This window comes from Schistocerca americana, chromosome 6 (assembly GCF_021461395.2).
Source record: "Schistocerca americana isolate TAMUIC-IGC-003095 chromosome 6, iqSchAmer2.1, whole genome shotgun sequence".
In the NCBI taxonomy this organism is placed as follows: Eukaryota; Metazoa; Arthropoda; class Insecta; order Orthoptera; family Acrididae; genus Schistocerca; species Schistocerca americana.
Window position 1 is genome coordinate 409,156,681 of NC_060124.1, and position 27,233 is coordinate 409,183,913.

At 41.6% G+C, this 27,233-nt stretch overlaps 1 protein-coding gene across 1 annotated transcript in view; it reads right to left on the minus strand.

Annotated features, from left to right (window-relative positions):
* The window catches only part of LOC124619866 (protein sly1 homolog), a 201,829-nt gene that overhangs the window by 126,280 nt on the left and 48,316 nt on the right, over positions 1–27,233 (minus strand). The window contains exon 7 of the mRNA XM_047146485.1: positions 25,607–25,834. Coding sequence (XP_047002441.1) covers positions 25,607–25,834 — 228 coding nt within the window. The remainder of the gene's footprint in view (positions 1–25,606; positions 25,835–27,233) is intronic.

The window sequence follows — 27,233 nt, forward strand, 5'->3', positions numbered from 1 at the left end:
GATAACTATGTTCTGTTGATCTGAGACATCTGTTAAATGTTTCAATTTACCAACCTTTCTTAAAGAATTAATATTTACTGTTACAAAATACGAAAATCTCCCTGGTTTGTTAAATTTTAGCACATTCTTATGTGGAATATATTGCATGTTTGTTTGTTTATTCAGTGCATCACTAGGCACTCTGACTCGCCTTTGTCCTCTATGTGACACCCCACCGTATCTGAATGGCATCTTCACCTGGATAATCTCGTCATGACTGTCCAAACTGGTGGATTCTTTCAATAGAAGACTCCTCATATTTGTTTGATTATCTGATCAACGATCAAGCGTCTGACCAAGGTCAGGGTTTATAATTCCAGATGTGATCTGGAAAGGTGATGGGCGAATTTTGTATGGTGAAAAATGAGATTGATGGGATGTGTGTTTGGTACGTGAGAGCTATTTTATTTTCGCTCAAGTCCGCCAGCAAGCTGGTGAGGACCCCCCCTATCCGCCACCTGGGACACACCACGTAGGAGTACACCTCTCCTCCTATTACTACACTGTAACAGGTTCTTATATATTTAATTATAAAAAATATCTTCCCCCAAAATACTGAAATATTCCCCACGCTGTTTTAATTTCGAATCAGTCATATAAATTAAGTCAGTGGCATGTGATGTTTAAAGCTTTCCCGGCGTACTGATTGTTCCATAAAAACACGGGAGAACTGCCGGATATCAGTAATGGTCTGCCACGATATTTCGGCGCAGTCTTCTGGCCATCTTCAGGTGAATGCCACTGTAGTAGTACTGGCGAGTACGCGCTGAGCTCCGCTATTTAAAGCCTTCTGAGGTGACATTGCGCATGCGCTGCTCAGCGTGCGCGTTCATAACGGCTCCGTGCGCTGCGCCTCACGCCCTGCACTGTGAAAGCCTGGCGTATCGGTATCAGGTTGATTTCCATCTTTATGCAGATAACTACGTCGACTACGAAGTTTCTCTATAACAGGATTCCAAGCAGGGTTTAGCTGATAACCGCTATCTCGATTGATGAGAGTCTCGTTGTCAGACAATCTTATTTCCACAGATTCATTGATAATCGAGCTCCAAAAGTTTGATGTATGGGCCAAAATTTTTGTGTCGTCATAATTCATGGAATGGTCTGTGGAAATACAATGTTCGGCAATTGCGGACTTGGTGGGTTGGAGAAGGCGAGTATGCCATTGGTGTTCCACAATGCGTTCCTGCACAGTTCGTGTCGTTTGCCCTATATATGATTTGCCGCATTCACACGGAATTTTGTAAACACCCGGTTTACGCAGGCCCAGGTTGTCTTTAACAGATCCATCCAGTGACGAAATTTTGGAAGGAGGACGAAAGATGACTCTCACTTGATGCTTTCTCAATATTCTGCCTATCTGTGAGGAAATATTCCCAATAAATGGTAGATAAACAGTCGACCTGAAAGCCTCTTCCTCTTCCTTGTTCCGTCGTTTATAGGTCTTCATCACTCTGTTCACTTGCCTAGGTGAAAAGCCATTCTTCAAAAATACTTTTTGCAGGTGTTCCAGTTCCGCTTGAAGACTGTTGACGTCAGAGATAGTATGGGCACGGTGGACCAAGGTTTTGAGAACACCCATTGTTTGTGCTGGATGGTGGCAACTAGTAGCTTGTAGATATAGGTCTGTATGAGTGGGCTTTCTGTACACCGAGTGACCAAGTGTGCCATCATTCTTCCGTCGCACCAAGCCGTCTAAAAATGGCAGACAACCATCTTTCTCTATCTCCATGGTAAACTTTATGTTTTCATGTATGGAGTTCATGTGATGTAAAAATTCTTGGAGACGGTCCAGACCGTGAGACCACACTATAAAAGTGTCATCAACGTACCGCCAAAATACTGTCAGTTTAAAAGTGGCAGAGTCGAGTGCTCTCTCCTCAAAATCCTCCATACAAAGATTGGCCACGAAGGGAGACAAAGGACTCCCCATGGCAACACCATCAGATTGTTCGTAAAATTCGTTGTTAAATATAAAATATGTAGAAGAGAGAGTGTGCTCAAACAACGCTGTAATGTCTGCACCAAACATATTGCCAATGAGGTGTAGTGAGTCCACCAGAGGCACCTTTGTGAACAGTGAAACCACATCAAGACTGACCAATAAGTCACTACTTTGCAGTTGTAGTGACTGAAGTCGACTGATAAAATCACCAGAATTCTTTATGTGATGTGCACACTTGCCTATCATTGGTTTGAGCCAAGATGGCCAGAAGACTCTGCGCCGAAATATCATGGCAGAACGTTACAGATATCCGGCAGTTCTCCCGTGTTTTTTTGGAACAAGTCAGTGGCATGTTCTTTAATGAATGTCGCATCCACTGGAATCCAATTCACTTTGGCATCAAACAGCGAACTGACGTACTCGATGCTAGTATTAGACAGCTGCCACATCTCACGACAACATAATAATAAAATAATGAAACAATGGGAAATCATGGAAGGAATGTAACAATATTAGAGAAGGAAAGTTGCTACTCACCATATAGTGCAGATGCTGAGTTACAGATAGGCACAACAAAAAGATTCTCACAATTATAGCTTTCGGTCATTAAGGTCTTTGTCAACAACACACACACACACACACACACACACACACACACACACATACACGACTGCAGTCTCAGGCAACCGAAATCACACTGCGAGCAGCAGCATCAGTGCATTATGGGAGTTGCGCTGGTTGGGGGTAAGGAGGAGGCTGAGGTGGAGAGGGGGAGGGATAGTATGGTGGGGGTGGCAGACAGTGAAGTGATGCAGTTTAGATGGAGGGCAGGGGAGATGTGGGGAAGGGCAGGGGGGGGGGGGGGGGGGGAGGGGGGAGAAGGTAGCAGAAAAGGAGAGAAATAAAAAGACTGGTTGTGGTGGTGAAATGACGGCTGTGTAGTGCTGGAATGTGAACAGGGAGTGGGCGGGATGGGTGAGGACAGTGACTAACAACAAGGAGTGTTACAGGAACGTAGGATGTATTGCAGGGAAAGTTCCCACCTGCGCAGTTTCAATGACTGCTTCACAGCCTGTGCCATATGCACCCTCGCCACTAACACCAGCTTTTCTGAATTGTGCAGGTGGGAACTTTCCCTGCAATCACTTCACTGTCTGCCACCCCCACCATACTATCCCTCCCTCTCCCAACCCCAGCCTCCTCCTTACCACCAACCAGTTGCCACTCCCATCGTGCACTGGTTCTGCTGATTGCAGTGCGATTTCAGTTGCGTGAGACTGCAGTCATGTGTGCAAGTTGCGTTTGTGTGTGTGTGTGTGTGTGTGTCTATTGTGGCTGAAAGCTACAATTGTGAGAATCTTTTTGTTGTGCCTATCTGCGACTCAGCATCTCCATTATATGGTGAGAAGCAACAATTTTTATACAGAAACAGGGTCATTGAAATCAATGCATGCAATTAACCAGTCCTCTTCTTCTGAATACTCATTTGCTACTGGACTTCTTATTCTCATTTGCTGCCATTCCTGAGTTTCATCATCTCCCTTTGATAATGAATCAGACTCGGAATATTCCTCTATGGTAGATTTGTTCACTTTATTCACCAATGATTCATCTTCATTTCACACATGAACAAAATCCTTGTCTGAAGATGCTAGGAGTATTCCAGCTGTTAGTTACAGTTTCAGCAGATGTTCCCTTATTTCCACGTCCATGTTATCTATTACTTAAAATCACACAATGAGAAATCCAGGATGGAATAATGACAATATTATCAAAAGGCAGAAGCACTGTGACGTAGACAGATACACAAACAAAAAGGTACAGAGCTTTGCTTTGGTAGCTTTTGGAATGAAATTCCTTTATCAAGCTGTAGGGAAAACACACACACACACACACACACACACACACACACACCACAAGCACACACTTGTCTCCCTGAATTGGGCTCATTCGACTGCCAGCTCTTTTCTGGCCCACAGTGACTGTACTGAGCTGAGGTGGGGGTGCAGGATTGGGTGTGGTGAAAGATGGAGAGAGGCGCGAGGCAGATACTTTCATCCCCTCCTAAAGTGGTGTCCTGCCACCCTCCCAACCTCTACAACATCCTAGTCCATCCCTACGCCACTCTCACCCCCAATCCCTTGCCACAGGGATCATAGCCTTGTGGAAGACCCAGAGGCAAGACCTATCCTATCCAACCACCCAGCACCTTCTACTACAGTCCCATCACAGGCCATGTTATACACCAGCTCTGCTGCAACCACTGCACAGCATTTTACTTTGCTATGACAACCAACCAGCCATCAACTAGAATGAATGGCCAATATCAAACTGTTTTTTAAAAAAAGTGGACCACCCAGTGTCACAACATGCAGCAGAGCACAACATGTGAGATCTCAATGGATTCTTCACAATCCATGCCATCTGGATCTTCCCCGCCACCACCAGCTTTTCTGAGCTGCACAGATGGGAACCATCATTAGAGCACATCCTTCACTCCTGTAACCTCCCTGGTGTAAACCTAAGGTAACTCACTGTCTCCCCCCCCCCCCCCACCCTCCAACAACAGAGTGTGTGTGTGTGTGTGTGTGTGTGTGTGTGTGTGTGTGTGTGTGTGTGTGTGTGTGTGTGTGTGTGTACACCATCCATTTTCCCATTACCCCCACCCAATGTGTCAGCTACTTGTGCACTATCATCTCACGCATTAGTCTATGAGATCGCATGCTTAGCTGTCAGCCATATGCCATCTGCCACCTACGCCCCCTCTACTTGAACCCCTAGATAGCCCACGGACAGCGCCCCTCTACCATGAACCACTAGACACTCCCCCACCAACCCCCTCCCTGCCTCCTGCCTCTCTCTACCTCACACCACACCCCAACCTGCATCCCCACCTCACTCCAGTACATTCACTGTAGGCCAGGAAAGAGCTGGCAGTTGAAGAGTACAATGTAGGGAGACCAGTGTGTGTGTGGGCGCGCGCACGCATGTGCGCGATGTTTTCCCAACAGCTTGAGAAAGTGATTTCATTCTGAAAGCTAGCAAAGCAAAGAACTGTACCTTTTGTTTGTGTGTCTGTCGATGGTGCAGCACTTCTGCCTTTCGATGAGTCATCTCTTTATTTCAAAATAATTTTTTATTCTCAACCAGCACTTCTGTGCATTAATATTATGAGAAGGATAGATTGAGTCACAGACAGGTGCAACAAAAACACAGCTAAAGAAGTGAGCTTTTGGCCAAAAGGCCTTTGTCTGAAGTAGACGAAACACACACACACACACACACACACACACACACACACACACACACACACACACACACAGAGTCTCTGGTGTCTTGGTGACTCAACATCTCCACAATATGGTGCACGGCAGTCTATCCTTTTCATAATATTATGTATTATTTTTAAAGCAGACCACCTTCCTGGTTAGATGTACTGTAAAAACATAAGGTCAGTATAAAAAAGTGGGATGTGTTTTGTATAGCTTTCAACAGGAAGTTGTAACAGTGAATGGATTATTGAAGAAGAGACTGATGCTCAAAGAAAGGCACTTGATGATTCAGCATGAACTGAAATGAAAATACTTCCACAAGGAACTGCAAAAATGCTAAATAATCTTTGTTTTGACATTATGTCACAATGTCTATTCACTAACAATATCTCTGCAAATTTGTACCGAATGTCTTTAAGAACAAACACTTGTGCAATCATGTACAGATCTTATATTGGAGGTGGTTTAAGTCTTTTTTTTTTTTTTTTGTTAAAAACAAACAAGATGTCACATTATATGTGATTAATATAGTGTAATTTTTTTGTTTTATGTAATATCTCCTTTTTGTATAGACTTACACAATATTCCAAATAAAAGATCAATATATAGGGTGTCCGTAAGTAATGATCAAGTTTTAAAACATTGTAGGAAGAGAACCACTCATCAGAATGATGTCAACTTTGAACAGCATATTATTAACTTAGGGGAAACTAAAATAGACAAGTAAATAAATACATAAATACGTAAAAACAGTGCTGTAAGTGTCAGAATATGCACACCAACAGACAACCAGCTTGTGGCTGTTCTGCCGTTTGTGTCCGAGATGCAAAATGTGACTGTCTCCTTGAAGGATTGTGCATTCCTGCTAAAGCTCTTTTACACGAATGGTAATGTGTGCCAGCAGTAGTGCAAAAATTCTGGGCATACTATGAAGAAAGGCACTGGTGCAATGTCTGTAAGGGTCTGGAGAAAATGATTACAGAATTTAAAATCAAGATTCTTTTGAAGTGAATGTGGCAGAGGGAAGAAAGTAGTTGATCCGACATCTGTCAAGAGGCGTCGAGCAATGGTATGCAAACATGCAGTGCATGGGGAATTGCCCAATCGTTGTACATGATTGCAAGCACTGTGCACAAATCCTACAAAATATCCTGCATTGCTAGCCATACAGAAGCACCAATGTTCATGAGTTGCTTCCTGCTGACCTGACAGCTTGACAAATGTTTGCTCTGAAATTCCTTGCTCACATGGAAGTGGATAATGAATGGCCATGGAGCATTCTGTGGACAGACAAAGCCCATTCCCATCTCCAAGGGCATGTCAATTTGCAGAATTGCAGAATATGGGCAAATTTGCATTCACATCAACCAGTACCATTCATTCTGCAAAGGTGACTGTGTGTTGCAGGCTGATGGCAATATTTATTGTATTTTTTCTTTTTTTTTAAAGGCAATGTGTCCTGTGGGATGCATTACATCTACATCTACATACGAGGGCGGTTCAGAAAGTAGCCTCCGATTGGTCACAGTGCGGGTTGTGGGGGGAGTAGCGACGCCATCTGTGCGTTCACGCACTCAACAGGTCAGTCGGCATCAAGACGTGGTCGAGTGAACGTCGTACCTGCGCTAGTTTAGTTTTTGTGGCAGTTTGAAATGTGTGCTGCAATAGAAAACCCCACCAAATGTGAAGTGCGTGCTGTCATAAGGTTTTTTACAGCCAAAGGATATTCTGCAGCAGCTATTCATCGTGAGCTTTGTGCCGTGTACGGACCAAGAGTTATGAGTGAAGGAGTTGTCCGTGAATGGGTACGTTTATTTAAAAGTGGACGAGAAAACGTTCATGATGAAGAGAGGAGTGGTAGACCATCATTGGTGACTGACGAACTCGTTCAGACAGTTGATGCAAAAGTTCGTGAAAATTGACGTTTCTCAATGTCGGAGTTGTCTACTGGTTTTCCACAGATTTCTAAGACTCTCTTGTACGAGATAGTGACAGCAAGATTGGGTTACTATAAGTTCTGTGCACGATGGGTGCCCAAAATTCTTACCGAACACCACAAAACTCAAAGAATGGCCTCTGCATTAGACTTTCTGTCACGTTATGAGGACGAAGGAGAACCATTGTTAAACATAATCGTGACCGGTGACGAAACCTGGATTAAGTACGTGAACCGTGAGACAAAAGAACAATCAAAGATGTGGGCACATTCAAATTCGCCTACCAAACCAAGAAAAGCCTCACAAGATTTTTCTGCCAGAAAACTGATGGCAACGGTGTTTTGGGATGCCAAAGGGGTGTTGTTGGTTGAATTCATGGAACGTGGTACGACCATTAATCAAGACGTGTACTGTGAAACAATAAAAAAGTTACGACGGGCTATACAGAACAGACGCCGTGGTATGCTGACTTCCAGTATCGTTTTTTTGCACGATAACACCCGTCCTCACTCTGCTCGCAGAACAACGGCCCTTCTTGAGTCCTTCAAGTGGGACGTTATCAACCATCCACCTTACAGCCCAGACCTGGTGCCAAGTGATTATCACCTCTTCATGCATTTGAAGAAATGGCTCGGGTCACAGCGGTTTGATGACGACGAAGAGCTCAAAGATGCGGTCACAGGCTGGCTCCAGGCACAAGCGGGTGATTTTTATGCAGAAGGAATTTCAAAGCTTGTGAAGAGATACGATAAGTGCCTCAATCGCTATGGAGACTATGTAGAAAAATAGTGCAAAGATGTAGTTGTAAGATGTATATATTAAAATATTTTTATTTAACTTGGTGTATTTTTTTAAATCAACCGGAGGTTACTTTCTGAACGGCCCTCGTATATACTCCACTAGCCACCAAGCGGTGTGTGGCGGAAGGCACATTTCATGCCAAAGTTATATTTCACCCCCTCTGTTCAACTGGCGGATCGCGCGAGGGGAAAATGACTGTCTGACGGCCTCTGTATGAGCTCTTATTTCCCTTATCATTCAAAGATAAGGTGATCATTGTGCAATTTCAAAGTCGGTGGTAATAATATATGCTCTACATCCTCAGTGAAGATCGGATTTCGAAATTTAGTGAACATCCCCTTCTGTTTCACGCACCGTCTATCTGCAAGTGTGTCCCACTTCAAACTTTCTATGAGATTTGTAACGCTCTCGCGATGGCTAAATGTGCCAGTCACAAATCTTGCCGCTCTGCTTTGGACCTTCTCAATCTCTTGAAACAGACCCAACTTGTTTTACCTGTGCTGTCACTGGCAAATCCTATCACAGTCCTTCGCACATCAACGTCATTCCAAGCATTCAACAGTGTGGTTGTGGGGGGTATGACCATTTTTATGAAAGATGGTGCTCCTCTACACACTGCACACAACCGGTGAAGCAGCTGCTGCTGAGACATTTTGGAAGTACTAGAATTATCAGCCATCATTTCCCTACAGCCTGACTGTCCAGATCACCTGATCTTAATCCCTGTGACTTATGTCTGAGGGGTTATCCGAAAGATGTTGAGTTCAGTGTTCCAATTACGAAAGTTACTGAACTGAAGGCACTCACTGTGCGACATATTCTGAACATGACCCCCAAGACACTGAAATTTGTTGTGGAATGTTCTGTTTCTCGATTTCAACTTGTGGCACAAAACGGTGGACAGCATACTGAACATGTCTTGCGCCAGTCTCACGACAATTAGAAAACGGTGTCATTTTGATTTTTTGTGCAGTTTTTGGCCTCAGTACAATTGAAAACCAAAGTCATTTTGCTTTTTGTGCAGTTTTTGGGCTCATGACAACTACAAATTGATTTTCCCTATCCAATGTGGTATGACCTTCCTGTGGTGGATGGGCTTACATAATTAACAGTGCACAATTGTTGACTGCTGAACTTGTGCAGTCATACAATGGAACAATACAGATGGTATAATGTGCAACTCAAACCACAGCTGTCATATTGCGAATGATCTGTCATTTGTTGCTGTACCCATTTACATGATGATGGTTACAGTGCCACCTATTGGTAAATTTGTATTTATTTTTTCCCATGATGTTCCCTTCTGTGTCAATAATATGGTGTTCAAATTTGACGTCACCCTTAGCAGTGGTTTTATTTCTACAGCATTCTGAATCTGGAATTTTAACTATGGACACCCTATATTAAAATAGTAGCCCAAGGCTTTTGAGTACAAGCTTTGTCCCATGGCAAGGAGGAGGACAAGCAGTGCTGTCAGATTAAGCAAGGCACAAGTACGCACACAACCTCACAGTGAGAAACATAACTGTCAGTGCTGCAGCGAATGTGTTAAACAGCTGTTAACTGACATCCTCAAATTTACAATGTTTTCTTACCCCAGAACAGGGGAAAATGCTATTTTCCCCAACATTTCAACAAGAACCACTGATTTTGTGGTGCATAACCATAAAATCACAACTTTTAGTTTATTTTGTTAAACACTGTTGATTTTATGTTGCTCAGCGAGTTACCACCTAACAAGATTTTCGTGTCCTTATCAACAGCTCATAAACAGTTCTTAGCCATTGCTGCATCCACGCATGCTAAGAGTTTAACATTTCCATTAGGCTCCTACTAGAGTCCTCCCATAGCTATTAAACAAATATGTAAGGAAGCACTGACTGCACAGTCTCAAGGTCTTGTCATCAAGTAAAGCGTGGGTGGCTGGAGTACCTACTGAAAGGAATAAGCCCCACACTCAGAACATTCTTTTCCCTGCAGCACTGTCAATTTCAGGGGCACTGGAAAAAAGAGTGCCAGATATTTATCCATCTGTATTCTGCCCCAAGTCCTCCATTTGTTACATGGTTTGCACTGGGAGTTCAACAGAATGAAGGTGCAAGTACATGACATCATGTTTACTGGCATGGAATTCACACTGCAATCAAAGGCAATTCCACAATGCATCATGACTACTTGTGTTGGATATACCCTTTAGTTTCCCCTGTATGGATGTACAGTCTTAGACAATAAAACAGACCGCCGGCCGGCCGCCACAGAGACTAAGTCCGAGTCATTCACTTAAGGTGGCCAATAAAACTGACCGCCCCTGACAACTCTAAGTCCGGCCATATGCACAATCTGGCAACACTGTAAGATGCGGAAGTGTTAGGAGGAAGTGTTGTCTACTTCCGAGATGTTGTCGGACTATGTGAGCCCGTGGTCTAGTGGCAAGCGTCATGCGTTCTAAACTTATAGTCACCTGTTCACGTACAACTTTATTTTATTTATTTATTTATTTATTTTTTTTTTTTTTTTTACCACAGTCGGTCTAAAGTTATGAATCTGACTGAACATCGAAGATAATTCGCTTAACATTCTACCCACCAGCAATAACAAGTACTCCAGAAACAATTCCGCAGGACAGCTCGTGGCTGCGTCGCGATCAGAACAGCTTACGCTCGAGCGTTTCCTCGCACAGCAGCAGCTACCGGTCACCGGCCAGACGCCACCCGCCGCCTGAAATCCGGCGCCGCCCATGTGAAGGCGGCGCCACGCTGTCAGTGTGTGTATCAGCTGTCATTTTCGAATTTGAAGTTCTAGTTATCATCTGGCAGTTAAGCATTGGATTTTGCATACTTGAAAATCATGAACTACAGCTAAGCATTGTAAAATTGAGTCACAAGTGGAAATAGGTGTAACATCTGCAACACAGCGTTTACTTTTGGTAAAACAGAGGGGTAAATGCAGAAGAGGAAGGTAGAAAGATTTGAATTGTGTGAGGAGTGAGTGCTTTTGGGAAAAATACGCCAGAACAAGATATTCTTGTTTCAACAAAGATCGCTCTGGCATGAATGATTTTCCACATTAAGGAAGTCTCGACCACTGATATATGTGATGGATTACCATTTTACCATCATGCGACATTTGCATTCAACAGGCAAAGTTCAGAAGTCTGGGATGCTCTAATTCGAAATAACAAAAATCAACGGAGTGGCTATTATTGAACGTCATCAGGTCGCTCATTGAGCATTCGTATGCAGTACTGTTACTGGTGACGTGTTATGATGCCTTTATCGTTAACTTCCTAAGAAGAAATGAAATGCTGAGCCCCTCCAAAAGACATAAACTCGAGCAAAGAGTAGTGTGAACATAATATTTTACATCTGATAGCTATGAATTCTGCCCCAAAGGCTGTGTGCAACACAGCTGGAATTTGTTGCCAACAACTGAGACACCTTTCAGTCTCAGCGTAAGAAAATTGAGCAACACAACTACATCACATGTGCTACTGCATGATAACGCACTTCTTGATTTGAGAAACAAAACTATCCAGGAGATTGAAATTAAAGTCGTCTCTCAGGCACTTGTATTGATAGAGAAGTCCTCTCTCAAGCACTTGTCCCTCTCGTCATATATTCGTAAAGTTTTACCTTTCCCGCTCTTGACCAATCAACCGTCAACGCAATTCATTTCTAGACGAAAATACTCTTAAAACTACTCTGGTATAATGATATCGTTGGAACCAGTAGGTTTCTACTGGCGTAGAATTTGTAAACAACTTTAGCATTGTCAGATCGTTTTAGATATCGTGAAAGAAAATTCTTTTGCTGATTAATTTCTCTTTGATGATTACTGTTGCGTTTAGTAAACTAATGGAAAAGCCAATTAAAATATTCACTGTACTAATACAAATTAAATTCATCTTATTACAGAAACATCACGACGGCAGACTATCTTAATAAAGCATTAAGTATCTGTAAGACGATTGAGCCTATTTTAACACGAATTAGTAGGACATTACAGACTTTTGACTTCGAAAAGATCTGTATTTACTTCATTTCCTGTATCGTTCGCAATTATGAAAATGTGGAATTTCATAGATATAATTATGTATTCACAACTACAACAAATATGTCGTCATTATGAATTTGGCAGTACCGTAAGGTTTTCGCTCTGACACTAAGGGTTACTGAAAGTAGCAAGGCGCATTTTGCTCGAGCGTTGTCTTACGATTCCCTTATTGCATTTGTATCTGCCTGCTTGTAGCTCTGCTACAAAAGAATTAAAAATCTGGCTTTCAGCGAGTCTCGAAAGGCGAACGAAAGCAGCTTGCACCTGGTAGCCAAACATGTTTCCTGGGAACTGGCTACTTCCTAAAGTGGGAAGACATTCTTTTGTGGTTGAATTGTTGGCAAATGTCAGTCAGACGTGTGCCGTTGGTCTAAGCGTTTCGGTGTGTTGAATTTGTACCAATGATTTTTCTATGGGTTTTTTTCTGTCCCAAATAGAGTTGAAGTCTTCTGATGACTAATGACATGATACCCGTTGCAATTGCTCCATGGCACCTGTGAGTAGAGTCTCACGTTGGTTACTGTAAGAACACGCAGGCAGTGATATCCGCTCACTGCAGTCAGAGCCAAGGTGATTTCTTTCTGTTTATGGCGAAGCATCTGCTGCAGTGTCCACACTCAGCCAACATAAACAAATCGCGGCGGCATTGGGCACTGCTACTCGCTGCACTTGTCGCGAGCCTCGACAACAAGAGCGCACTGTCTCTGCTAACGATACTATGGAGTTAATACATCTTACTTAATGTAATACGCAGGACGTTGTAAGTTCCCATCGCATTAAAATACTTTACAGTCATATTTGATGAAATATTTATTCACATTGTGCGTTAACACGAAAGCCCACACACACACACACACACACACACACACACACAGTCATTGATTCCAGTGAGGGTGACAACTACTGTGTGTTGAACAACACATGCACCAGTCAGTTCCTCAGTTGGCGTCGAGTGGATGAGATTTTCCAATTGCCTTGCATTGCAAGGATTGTAAGGAGGGGACTGAAAGTAAATGGACTTGCTGTATGCTAAAGAGCTGTGACAAAGCAAAGGTTGACCTATTATCAGATAATTGTCCACATGGGCTTTGTGGACGAGTATACTTTTAGTAGCCAACCCACCCACGATCATTACGTAAGATTTCTCAAGGGCGTAGGGGAATTGATTTCATTAAGTCGTCGACAGTGTAGCGTGATGGTTTACTTCCCACCATACGTTTTCTATATTTGTCCAAAGGTCGCTTGCATTTGTAGGGACACATGGCAATACCCTTGTTACGTCTGCCCACATATTCTCTATCTGGTTGATGTTCGGTGATCGTGGAACAAACGGTAACAGCTTTATCCTCTCTTGGCCTTGAAACCAATCTCGCACTGCTCTGCTATGATTTATGGGTCTCTGCTCCTGTAAATAAACTGTTATCTCGTTAGTTCATATATTTATATTTAAATAACGTATTTGTAATAAGCACATTGGATTATTATTTTTCACAGTGTTTAAGAATTCAGGCCCTGTCATAGATAAGTGATCTGGATTCAACAGTCCGATTAAGAATGTGGTTCACCCAGTCTATGATATGATGAGAGTCGTAGTCGGCCATCCAAATTAAGACTGACTGGCTGAATCCAATTAGGACGATCTTGTATCGAAATGAAATTACAGAAATCGGATAATTTGAACGTCTGTATTGCAACAATGCTGTGCACATAAATTCCTATGATGGAGTAATAGCTAGCAACTGACTAAGAAAAAGTGACAAATATGTCGACTAGCAGCAATGTAATGTAATTATAACCCATATTTATGTGATGGAAATACTGAATCGAACAATACACATCTATTTCTGTGGTGGGAAGATACTCCATATCAGATTTGCTGATGACATAATGACAATAATAGTAATAATCCCGTGTGGCCGATAGGGGAAACCCTCCCCCATATGGGTGGTACCGAGGAAATCAAATACTTGGGGTGAACAAAATACTAACACAATCCTGGACGGCTACTCAATCCGTTGAACCCAAAATCCAGACACATCTGAGTGAAAATCACCGCTACTCTGGTCGCCGTCTGTTATCTCAATGAGCTTGGCTGAAAATATTTGCTTCCAAAGGCTTCAACACCCTCTGGTCCTGTCCGGTCCTGGTATCACCCACGCCAAACCAATGAAACACAAGCAAACATGAACTATGCAAGCAAAGGTAACTTTACCCCAGGTGGTACACAACCTGGCCCCCGATAGGCGGCAGTTGGATTTTCGCACTCTGGGGAGTGCAGGTTAGCACGGCAGAGAATATCGAAGATCTCTTGTAAATTTCCCTACAAACAGAAGACATTCATTTGAAAACTAAACATCGATACATTGATCCAAACAAGAAACCTAAATAATCTCATAAAAGAAATCGTCCGCCAAAATATTCTCATCCTTGCTCTTCAAGAACCACGATTAATTGACAGTTAAAACTTGCATTACGGAAACCATGGCATCTTCAAGAGCAAAACACAACAAAAGGTAGCGAAAGGCGCTCCAATCTTCGGCATTGCATTTCTCGAACACAGCTCTATCAACAACTCTCTCGAAGAAATCAGACCCATCAACAGTCGAGTTATGACTATGCTCATTCAGAGCCCCTATAAAAAATATACACTCATAACTGCACATGCCCCCACCAGCATCGAAGATAAGGAAAACACCAAAAATGTCCAAAAATTGTGGAACACACTCGAAAGTACTACGAGCAAAATTCACCAAGATAACGTGAACATACTAATGGGAGACTTCAACTCTATTTGGGACAGAAAAAAACCCATAGAAAAATCATTGGCACAAATTCAACACACCGAAACGCTCAGACCAACGGCACATGTCTGACTGACATTTGCCAACAATTCAACCACAAAAGAATGTCTTCCCACTTTAGGAAGTAGCCAGTTCCCAGGAAACATGTTTGGCTACCAGGTGCAAGCTGCTTTCGTTCGCCTTTCGAGACTCGCTGAAAGCCAGATTTTTAATTCTTTTGTAGCAGAGCTACAAGCAGGCAGATACAAATGCAATAAGGGAATCGTAAGACAACGCTCGAGCAAAATGCGCCTTGCTACTTTCAGTAACCCTTAGCGTCAGAGCGAAAACCTTACGGTACTGCCAAATTCATAATGACGACATATTTGTTGTAGTTGTGAATACATAATTATATCTATGAAATTCCACATTTTCATAATTGCGAACGATACAGGAAATGAAGTAAATACAGATCTTTTCGAAGTCAAAAGTCTGTAATGTCCTACTAATTCGTGTTAAAATAGGCTCAATCGTCTTACAGATACTTAATGCTTTATTAAGATAGTCTGCCGTCGTGATGTTTCTGTAATAAGATGAATTTAATTTGTATTAGTAAAGTGAATATTTTAATTGGCTTTTCCATTAGTTTACTAAACGCAACAGTAATCATCAAAGAGAAATTAATCAGCAAAAGAATTTTCTTTCACGATATCTAAAACGATCTGACAATGCTAAAGTTGTTTACAAATTCTACGCCAGTAGAAACCTACTGGTTCCAACGATATCATTATACCAGAGTAGTTTTAAGAGTATTTTCGTCTAGAAATGAATTGCGTTGACGGTTGATTGGTCAAGAGCGGGAAAGGTAAAACTTTACGAATATATGACGAGAGGGACAAGTGCTTGAGAGAGGACTTCTCTATCAATACAAGTGCCTGAGAGACGACTTTAATTTCAATCTCCTGGATAGTTTTGTTTCTCAAATCAAGAAGTGCGTTATCATGCAGTAGCACATGTGATGTAGTTGTGTTGCTCAATTTTCTTACGCTGAGACTGAAAGGTGTCTCAGTTGTTGGCAACAAATTCCAGCTGTGTTGCACACAGCCTTTGGGGCAGAATTCATAGCTATCAGATGTAAAATATTATGTTCACACTACTCTTTGCTCGAGTTTATGTCTTTTGGAGGGGCTCAGCATTTCATTTCTTCTTAGGAAGTTAACGATAAAGGCATCATAACACGTCACCAGTAACAGTACTGCATACGAATGCTCAATGAGCGACCTGATGACGTTCAATAATAGCCACTCCGTTGATTTTTGTTATTTCGAATTAGAGCATCCCAGACTTCTGAACTTTGCCTGTTGAATGCAAATGTCGCATGATGGTAAAATGGTAATCCATCACATATATCAGTGGTCGAGACTTCCTTAATGTGGAAAATCATTCATGCCAGAGCGATCTTTGTTGAAACAAGAATATCTTGTTCTGGCGTATTTTTCCCAAAAGCACTCACTCCTCACACAATTCAAACCTTTCTACCTTCCTCTTCTGCAGTTACCCCTCTGTTTTACCAAAAGTAAACGCTGTGTTGCAAATGTTACACCTATTTCCACTTGTGACTCAATTTTACAATGCTTAGCTGTAGTTCATGATTTTCAAGTATGCAAAATCCAATGCTTAACTGCCAGATGATAACTAGAACTTCAAATTCGAAAATGACAGCTGATACACACACTGACAGCGTGGCACCGCCTTCACATGGGCGGCGCCAGATTTCAGGCGGCGGGTGGCGTCTGGCCGGTGGCCGGTAGCTGCTGCTGTGCGAGGAAACGCTCGAGCGTAAGCTGTTCTGATCGCGACGCAGCCACGAGCTGTCCTGTGGAATTGTTTCTGGAGTACTTGTTATTGCTGGTGGGTAGAATGTTAAGCGAATTATCTTCGATGTTTAGTCAGATTCATAACTTTAGACCGACTGTGGTAAAAAAAAAAAAATATATATATAAATAAATAAATAAAATAAAGTTGGACGTGAACAGGTGACTATAAGTTTAGAACGCACGACGCTTGCCACTAGACCACGGGCTCACATAGTCCGACAACATCTCGGAAGTAGACAACACTTCCTCCTAACACTTCCGCATCTTACAGTGTTGCCAGATTGTGCATATGGCCGGACTTAGAGTTGTCAGGGGCGGTCAGTTTTATTGGCCACCTTAAGTGAATGACTCGGACTTAGTCTCTGTGGCGGCCGGCCGGCGGTCAGTTTTATTGTCTAAGACTGTGCATAGCCTGAGTGGGTGCTCTGATTCATACTCTGGCCACTATTTTTGCAATCGAAGGCACTCCGCATACCACAGTATCTGACACTGGTCCCCTTTTTACCACATCTGCATTTACTCTCTTTCTCTTTAAATCTGATCGATACACAAGTGAACAAAGCAAACAAACATCATCAAACAACTATTTTCACTTATCTAAATGACAGGTAAGCGTTAAGAGCAGCACTGTATTGTGTTTTGTTTACATTTGCAGGTGCTGGCTCATGCCCAGTTGCTTGTTGATCGGTAGTGAATCACAAGGAATTTGAGCAACCACCGTTTCAATTTTCACCTCTGTGTGAACAGCAAAGAGAGCATTTGTTACAGGAATCTGTTGTTTTTCGCATGCTACCTACCTTTGTTATTGAATGAGACCTATGCAAGTGCACGTAAAGAATATTAAGATGATAACAAAATAATATTAATGTCACAAGTGCTTATGTCATTCACGAGATCCACAGCTCAAAATGCAGGACAAAAACTGATGCTTGGTGGAAAACTGCCAAAGCACTCAAATAATCCAACTGGGGAAATGAGGAATAACATAAATTCATTACTTGCTTCATTCAGGTGGGAATGCAGTAAAGAGAGTAAACTCTTTCCAATTTATTCTGTTACAAATGAACAGAACAGTGAATTTCCTTGAAAATAAACAAATATGGATAAGTATCTATTATGCTGATTAACATAAAATTAAAAATATTCAAAAGACTTGATCATTCTTGTAACTTACATTCAAGGTGGTTTTAATGTCACATACATATTGCAATTAGTTCAGCTTTTAATATAATAACCAAATAAATAAATAAAAATTGTTTTCCCCTGGATTATGCTATCTTCCCTCTGACGAACTAAAAAGCAGATATATCAAGAAGCCCATTTGGCAAGAAGTTCGTGCATTTTAAATCACAGTAATTGTACTTTACTGACATTATCTCCATTACCTGAACTTCAACAGAATCCCGGGGTGTAAAGCTAGTTCGCGTCCGTAGAAGAATACTACACGTGCACCCTGGGTAACGCTAAATGAACTAGCAAAGTACAGGCGACCAGATAATCCTTAGTTGATCTCCTGGTCACGGCAAATCACGATGAATTCTAGCAAAACGAACCCTTTGACTTGAAAACTCGGATCGCTGATTCGAGTCTGCCACCTGAAGATTGAAGGCATAAGTAGAGCCAAATGCATGTACTTGCATAAAGTTTTAACAAAGAACGACATTGACGTAGTCGCAATTCAGGAGACCCATACTGAAGATGACGAGCAGCTAAGATCAAGGGGCATAATATCTGGCTATGACCTAATAGGCACCACACACCACAGACATTATGGCACGGCAACATACGTCAGGAGAAATATCGAAGAAGTGGCTCTCATATCAACATCTACCACAAACGAGATTCACGAAGTCATTATAAAAGTGGGTGAAGTCACAATAAATAATATATACAAGCCTCCAGGGCAATCGTGGCCCCCACAAGCCCTTCAAACCCTGCCTCACCCAGCAATATACGTGGGTGACTTTAATAGCCACCATGAACTGTGGAAATATCGAATATCTGACCAAAACGGCGAAGACCTGGTGAAATGGACAGAAGATCATAATACTCAACTAATCTTTGACGCCAAAGACCGAGGTACATTTAAATCAGGCGCTTGGCTAACTGAGACCTGCCCTGACCTCAGTTTTGTTACAAATGACAAGAACAACAAACCCCTGCCGGTCTCTCGCAGGGTACTTGAGGATTTCCCTCACTCTCAGCATTGTCCAGTGCTCTTAGAAATAGGTCTCACTATTCCCCTGATATCCTCTTATCCTCGTCCTAGATGGAACTTTGGTAGGGCAGATTGGGCTGCTTTCTCGGAGAAACTTGATAAATGCCTTGGATGGATACCCCCAACGTATAAGAACTACGAAAGATTTGTTGGAGCCGTCATCAGCTCAGCTAAAGTTAGTATGCCCAGAGGATTCAGAAACGAATATGTGCCAGGATGGAGCGAGGAAAGTGAACGGCTTTATAGACAGTTTCTGGACAATGGGGATAAAGAAATTGCAGACGATCTATTACATAGCCTAGACGCGGCCAGACGTGCTAAGTGGATGGAGACCGTGGAACGAATGGATTTTACAAGATCAAGCAGAAGGGCGTGGTCTTTGCTTCGGAGACTTGGAGGTGGAGGTAAAAATCTGCGAATGACCAGCGCTATGTCCCCAAATACAGTTGCGGTTCACATCAGCAAGACGCCCAGGGCCCCAAAGGAACGAGTCCATACTATAAAAATTAAAAAGGAGCTTAAAGAGCTAAAATCGACAGCAGAGAACAATACATCTTATTCTCAACCCTTTTCAGTCGAAGAGTTAAATATGGCCCTGAACGATATAAAACCAGGAAAGGCCCCAGGGTTTGATGGGATTCACCCAGAATTTCTGCTCCACTGTGGTAAATTTGCAAGATTATGGCTTGCGCGATTCTTCTCTAACGTGTTGCAAACTGGAAAAATTCCACACACTCTCAAAAAGGCTAACATTGTTGCCATATTAAAACCGGGCAAACCGAGTGACCAACCTCAGAGCTACCGCCCAATCACCTTACTCAGCATGATCTATAAATTACTGGAGAGACTTATGTGCAACAGAATGAGCGAAGTCATCCTGGAGGCTGTACCGGTAGAACAGGCGGGCTTCCGGCCGAAAAGAAGCTGCACGGATCAGGTCCTCGCTCTAACAACCTACATCGAGGTGGGCTTCCAAAGACAGCAAAAAACATCAGTGGTATTTGTTGACCTGACGGCGGCGTTCGACACTGTCTGGAGACAGGGCCTGATTTATAAGCTCCTCCGCATCGTGCCATGTCTAAAAATGGCTAACCTTATCAACGAAATGCTCTGCAATAGACCATTCCAGGTTGTCATCGGTAACAACAGAAGTAAATTCATGAAACTTAATAATGGCCTGCCCCAAGGTTCAGTACTGGCTCCACTGCTTTTCAGCATGTATATAGCCGATATACCTAGGACGAGATCCAAAATGTTCGGATATGCGGACGACTGGGCCTTGGCCACACAACATCGAGTGATGGAGGAAACTGAGATCACACTATCCAGCGATTTGACCACTCTAGGAAAATACTTCCGTGACTGGAGGCTCCAACCCAGCCCATCCAAAACAGAGGCCACTTGTTTCCACCTGAATAACAAATTAGCAAACAAAGAGCTCAAGATCCGCTTTGATGGCGGCATTCTTCCATATAATAGAACACCAAAGTATCTGGGCGTGACACTCGATAGAACATTGAGCTATAAACACCACCTTGTAAACACTGCTGAAAAAGTCAGAACTAGAAACAACATTGTCCAAAAGCTTTGTGGCACTAGTTGGGGGTCCACTGCCTCCGTTCTGCGTAGCTCTGCAGTAGGACTTGTCTATTCTGCAGCAGAGTACTGTTCCCCAATATGGTTAAATAGTGCTCACATCAAGAAGGTGGATGCAGTCTTGAACCAAACGATGAGGATTATCTCTGGAACGATCAGGTCAACTCCTGTCCAATGGCTGCCTGTATTGAGCCATATCCCGCCGCCACATTTGCGCAGAGAACACGCACTTGTCAGGGAGTGTCGAAAAATCCAAAATAGCCCAGATCTTCCTATTCACACCCTGAGTAATGGAATTGAGCAAAATAGATTGAAATCCAGACACCCCCCTCTCGCAGGTGCCAAAGATCTGGTAAACAACGCTTTTATTCTTGAGGACCGCTGGAGAGAAGAATGGGAGGAAAAGACACCGCCTCAGGTTAACACCTTATTGGGAACATCTAACAGACCTCGGGGCTTTGACTTGCCCCGCAAAATCTGGTCTACCCTTAACAGGATCAGGACGAGCCACGGCCGTTGTGCGGACTCCTTGTACAAATGGAGCATAGTGCCATCACCACAGTGCGACTGCGGCGCTGACAGGCAGACAATTCACCATATCGTGGTAGAATGCCCTCTGAGGGCCTACCCTGGGGCAACAAGGGACTTCATGGATGCGACTAACAGTGCAATCGATTATATTTCTAACCTAGATGTTTGTTTGTGATATTGTAACTGTTTTGTGTGTTATGTACTTTTAGATTTTTCATACGTGATTTGTACTTGCCATACGCTAAATAAAATAAATAACAGAATCCCTTAGTGCTTTGTACGTGGCACTGCAGATGTCCACTCTACCTGAGGTATAGCAGCTGTTGAAATGCAAAATAAATACTTAAGACTACAATTACACAAGCTTCCATGATCAGAAATAACTGCCACTGAATAAAACTGATGTTTCGGCCACATTGCAGTAACCGCCTTTTGTGTGCATTATATTTCACCATGACTCCTCTACTGAGCATAACACTACATCCCAATTTTAAAACCACTGATATTATTGGTCTCCTGCTATAGAAGGAGTGGGAAACTTCATTGTAATTGCTTTCCTGTAGTGGAACCAGGGGGATCTGCTGCTGTCTATTGCTCCTTACAATATGTTCCATGCCTGGTAGTCAACATTCTCTTTAGGACATGATGATTAGTTTATAAATCCACAAAGGCTGGGAGCCTTTTTTAAGGCTGAAAAGAGCAAACAAGCACTTGTTACATCCTACTTAGGTAATGAATGAGCATTATTTAGTTCCAGTATGATGGACATATAGGAATTATGGGCTAAGTCCAAACTGATTGTAAATTGAGCTCTGGAGAATATGTGCCGAGTAAGCAGATTAAGGATGCAAAACACCCACCAAAGTTTAATAACAAAATCTGAAAAATGTTGAAAAAACAGAAATTTTTGCATTCTTGATTTAAAAAAGAATGTGGAAATGATGAAAGGTAAAAGTTAGGAGAAATTCACGTATCTATAAAAAGTTCAATGAGGGAAGCACATAATAACTTACATCTGTCAAACCTTAGCAATAAATCCCAACAAGAGAAAATTCTGGCTCTATTTAAAGACACTAAGCATATCAGTAGCTTGTATTTAGCCACTCGGCAACCAATCTGGCATGGCAAAGGAGAAGTGGACGTTATAAATTTCCATGTAAAAAACCATTTATCCAAAAGGAACATACAGACACACCATCATTTGGCTTCCCACAGACTTCTGTATGAAGGACATAGACACAAACATTCCAGGCATTGAGAAGCAATTGAAAGAGATGAAAACAAGTAAGAAGCCAGGTACACATGGAATCCCAATCTTATTTTACAGAGAGTATCTTTGGCACTGGCCCCTTACTTAGCTTGCACTTATTGTGAATGTATCACTCAATACAAAGTCTCAAGCGACTGGAAAGAAGTGCAGGTGACTCCTATAAATAAGAAAGGTAAAAGAACGGACCTGCAAAACTGAAGGCCAATATCCGTAACATCAGTTTGCTCCAAAATTCTTGAACATGTCCTAAGTTTGGTATAATAAATTTCCTTGAGATAGGAAAGTTTCTTTTAAAAAATCTGCACAGATTTAGAAAGCACTGCTCATGTAAAGCTCAGCCTGCTCTTTTCTTTCATGATATCCTACAAACCATGGATAATGGGCAACAAGCAGAGTCCATATTCCTAGATTTCTTGAAAGCATTTGATACAGTGACTCACTGCAGACTTAACAGAAGTACGAGTATATGGAATAAATTCTGAGACATGTAAGTGGATCAAACTTTTCATATGTTGCCCAGGACAGCAAGTGTTCATCGCAGACAAGAATACTGTCAGGAGGTGTGAAAGGACCGCTCTTGTTCTCTATATATATATAACATCTGACGGACAGGGTGAGCACCAGTTCGCAACTCGTAGCTGATGACACTGTAGTGCATGGTAAATTGCTGTCACTGAATGACTGTAGGAGGATACAGGATGATTTTTGACATAATTTCTATTTTGTGCGATGAATGACAGCTTGCTCTACACGTAGAAAAATGTAAGTTCAAATAGGAAAACAAACCTGTAATGCTTGAACACAATATCAGTGTTGTTTTGGTTGACATAGTTAAGTCAATTAAATATCTAAGCATAACACTGCAAAGCAACATGAAATAGAATGAGCACATAAAGTCGATGATAAGGAAGATGAATGGTAGACTTTGACTTATTTGGACACTATTAGGAAAGTGTAGTTTATCTACACATAGACCACACAACAGAACTCTAGTACAATCCATTCTTGAACATGGATTGGTCCCCACCACATGAAACTAAAGAAAGACATTGAAGCAATTCAGAGATGTACTGCTAGATCTGTTACGAGTAGGTCTGATCAAGATGCCATTATTATAGAGGTGCTTCTTGAACCCAAATGGGAATCCCTGAAAGGAAGACAATGGTCTTTTCATGAATCACTATTGAGGAATGTTAGAGAACTACTATTTGTGGCAGACTACAGAATGATTCTACTGTCATCAATGCACATTTCGCTTAAGGACTATGAAGATGAGAAACTAGGGCTCTTGCAGAGGCATACAGACAACAGTTTTTCCCTTGTTCCATTTCTCGGTGGAACAGGAAAGGAAGTGGCTAGTAGTGGGACAAGGTCCATCCGCCATGCACCATGTGGTGACTGATTCAGATGTAGATGTAGTTTTTAATCAATCTGGATTAGTGCAAAACAAGAATATTTTCACATTATATGGATGATAGGCAGGACAGAGGGAATGATCAGAGAATTAGAGATGACTAATTTGGCTTTAGAAGTGGTTTGAGCACAGAAGAAGCAGTACGTGGCTTAACATCAGTTCTTGAGAAAAGACTACAGAAGGCTCAGAACACGTATATTGCCTTTGTTGACTTAGAAAAAGCATCTGACAGTGCAGAATGGTGACAGTTATTCGAAATGTTGAAAGAGAATTGTGTAAAATGTAAGGACAGAAGAGTAGTATAGAGATTGTATTGAGAAGAGGTGGCTATAGTAAGATGTGGAGAATATCAAGCAGCTACTATTAAGCATAGTATACAACAGGGCTGCTCACTCTCTCCTGCTTTGTTCAAAAGATGCTTCCAGAGGGCAACAGTGGAGGCAAAGAGAAATTATGAACAACAAGAGGAATTAAAGTCCATGACAAAAAATAGACATAATGAGATTTGCTGATAGTACTGAAGTGTTAAGTCCAAATTCAGAACAATCAGAAGTGATGCTAGCACAGATGGGAACCACCCTCAACTCTTCCCATAACACAAGAATTAACAAACCTAAAACAAAAATCTTTGTGCTGAGCAGACAAAACAGCACTGCTCAATGTTCACCTAACAATGAACGACTAGAGACAATAAAATCCTTTGCCTACCTAGGGAGTAAAATTACACAAGGTGGAAGATCAAATGATATTGCAAGCCAAATCTACCAGGCAAAGAATGCTTTTAACATGAGAAGAAATATTTCCACATCTATCTGCATAGACAAATATCTCATAAAAGACTTCATCATAAAGACATGTGTCTGGTGTGTGTTGATGTATGGAAGCAAAACACTGACACTCAAAGAAGCAAAAAAACACAAAATAATGGCCTTCAAGGTGTGATGCTATTGCAGAATGCTTAAGATTGCCTGAGTAGACAAGGTATCAAATGAAGAGGTGCTCCACAGGATGGGTCCACAGTTCGTGGTCTAGTAGTTAGCATTGCTTCCTCTGGATCATGGGGTCCCAGGTTCGATTCCAGGCTGGGTCAGGGATTTTCTCTGCCAGGTAACAGGGTGTTTGTGTTGTCCTCATCATTTCATCATCATCCAGGAAAATGGCAAGACTGGACAGTAAAAAGATTGGGAATTTGTACGGAGGCTGATAACCACATCACTGAGTGCCCCAAAAACCAAAATCGTCATCCACGAAGTGGAGGAAGAAAGCCATGTCTTTGGAAGCTTATTCAACACTAAAGGGACATGTGGGTCAGCCATCTGCCAAATCCTGATGTCTCATTAAAAGTATCATCGAAGATTCAACAAAGGGGAAGAGCACACAAGGCAGACAGACTAGAATACATCACGCAGATCATGATGGATACCAGCTATCAAGAGGAAGGCCGAAAACAGAAAAGCACGGTGAGCTGCTGCCAATCAGTGTGAGGGTTGAGAACCTAAGAGGAAGAGGGGGATACTTTTCCAACTCTTATTCAGAAGATATGATACAAATGCGTCAAGTGGCTAAATGCTGCACAACAAATTCTGACATGATGATGCTTCTCCCTGGGCTAACTGATCACCAAGAAGTATAGTGAAGTTAAAAATCCAAATGAAACATGCTGTCTACAGCAGAGTAACATATTTATCAATTATCACTTCACCCACAATCTCAATGATCATACTTTATATATTCAATGTTTCGTCACATGTATGTCAAATAAATTAGTAAAAAAACTTCAAGAACAAATAAAAAATAGAAACTTTGTTAGCAACTCAAGTTTTCATATTTTTTTTGCAGATGTGTTTTGTTCTTTAGAAGAAACTAAGTTTACCTGCCCTTGTGTGTAGCCCAGAACTTGTCACGGTTGTCCAAATCGCAGGCCCGAGTTTTTACTTTTGCCCCTCCTGCAGGTGAACGACCAACATTCTCCTCCACTACAACTCGATTGAGTGCAAGATCCAGAACATCATGCGCCAACGCCTGGTATGTCCAAGTGTGATGTAAGGGTGTTGCCATATCCACATTTCTATCTAATACTATTAGGAGTGGTCTCTGAAAACTAAAGCAAAATATTTATTACTATTTTACTACAGAGGAGCTCAGAAAATCACAGAAACACCAGAAAAAATAACCTCATGAATATGTTTTACATCATAACAAGAGAAAATGCTTATATTTTGCAATTGCTCAAAATATTTGAACTCCGGCACTACTTATGCGACATGCTGATGGCACCAGCTACATGCTTGGGTTTTGCACAACAAAATATTGCCACTGGTGGACTTCAGCCTGTGAAATGCAAGGTAGAAACAGTTTACATTTATTGCATGCCCCTATCATCTTAATAACAGTTCCATTGTTCCACGAACAATACGAGACTGGAATAGAAGGGAGAACCGATAGAGGTACTCAAGGTACCCCCGCTACACACCGTCAGGTGGCTTGCGGAGTATGTAGATGTAGATGTAGGGGACCTTAGGGATGAAAATGTCGTTCGCCCATTTTCACTTGCTTCAACTTGAAGCGGACGGCTTCCCTTTATTGTGAGTGGTCAATTGTGTTTCATTCATGTTTTGATGATTTTAATAGAGAATTTGGATTCAAATGAAATTCTGAAAAGTCTGATAAATTGTTTTGAGTATTCTGCCTCAGAAGGCAACTTCTGTGGTTCCAATTCAGATCTAGATTTAAAATATACTGAAGATAATTGTAACTATAATTTTGTTATTTTTCTGGGCATAATTGCAGTTCAAAAACTACACTACACTATAAATTCCAAAACCTCAATAAAGCAAAATTTATTGTCCCAGAGTCCCACTTCAAGGTTAGAAATGTGTCAATCACTGGTCACCATTTTCAGTTACAATATTTAACCTATAACCTATTTTATAGTTACAAGTTCATTTTCAAGGACTGACTAATTTTGTGAGTTTTTCTTTTATGTAGTTGACATACATTATTTGATTTATGAGGCAATGACTACAGAATTCATTATTTGTACATAAAAATTTCATTTGAAATGTTCATGTCATAAGATTAACAACTGTTTGTTCCTAAAATGCTAGGTGATAAAAAGAAGTGTCTGCAACTGAAACATACCTCAATCAGTGCCTGAAAATTTAGTTGCAGCTGCAAATGATGATGATGATAATGATAATAATAATTATTATTATAATAATTATAATAATGTATAAATTACAATTATTATTTTTCAATTTATATTTGTACTTGCATTCTAAACAGTTTGGCTTGCAATGTGCCCGGATTACTATTTTTTATAACTTTTTGTTGTCTTTCAAGGCAAATCTATTCACTTTGAAGCTGATTTCCTGAAACTAGGTGAAAACATTTTTGGTAGTGATGACAAAAAATTTTAAAAATCAGCTACCATTCTTTGTTGTAAATGGATAGCATGTAATCATCTGACCTGATCACATAAATGAAGTAAACTAAAAAAG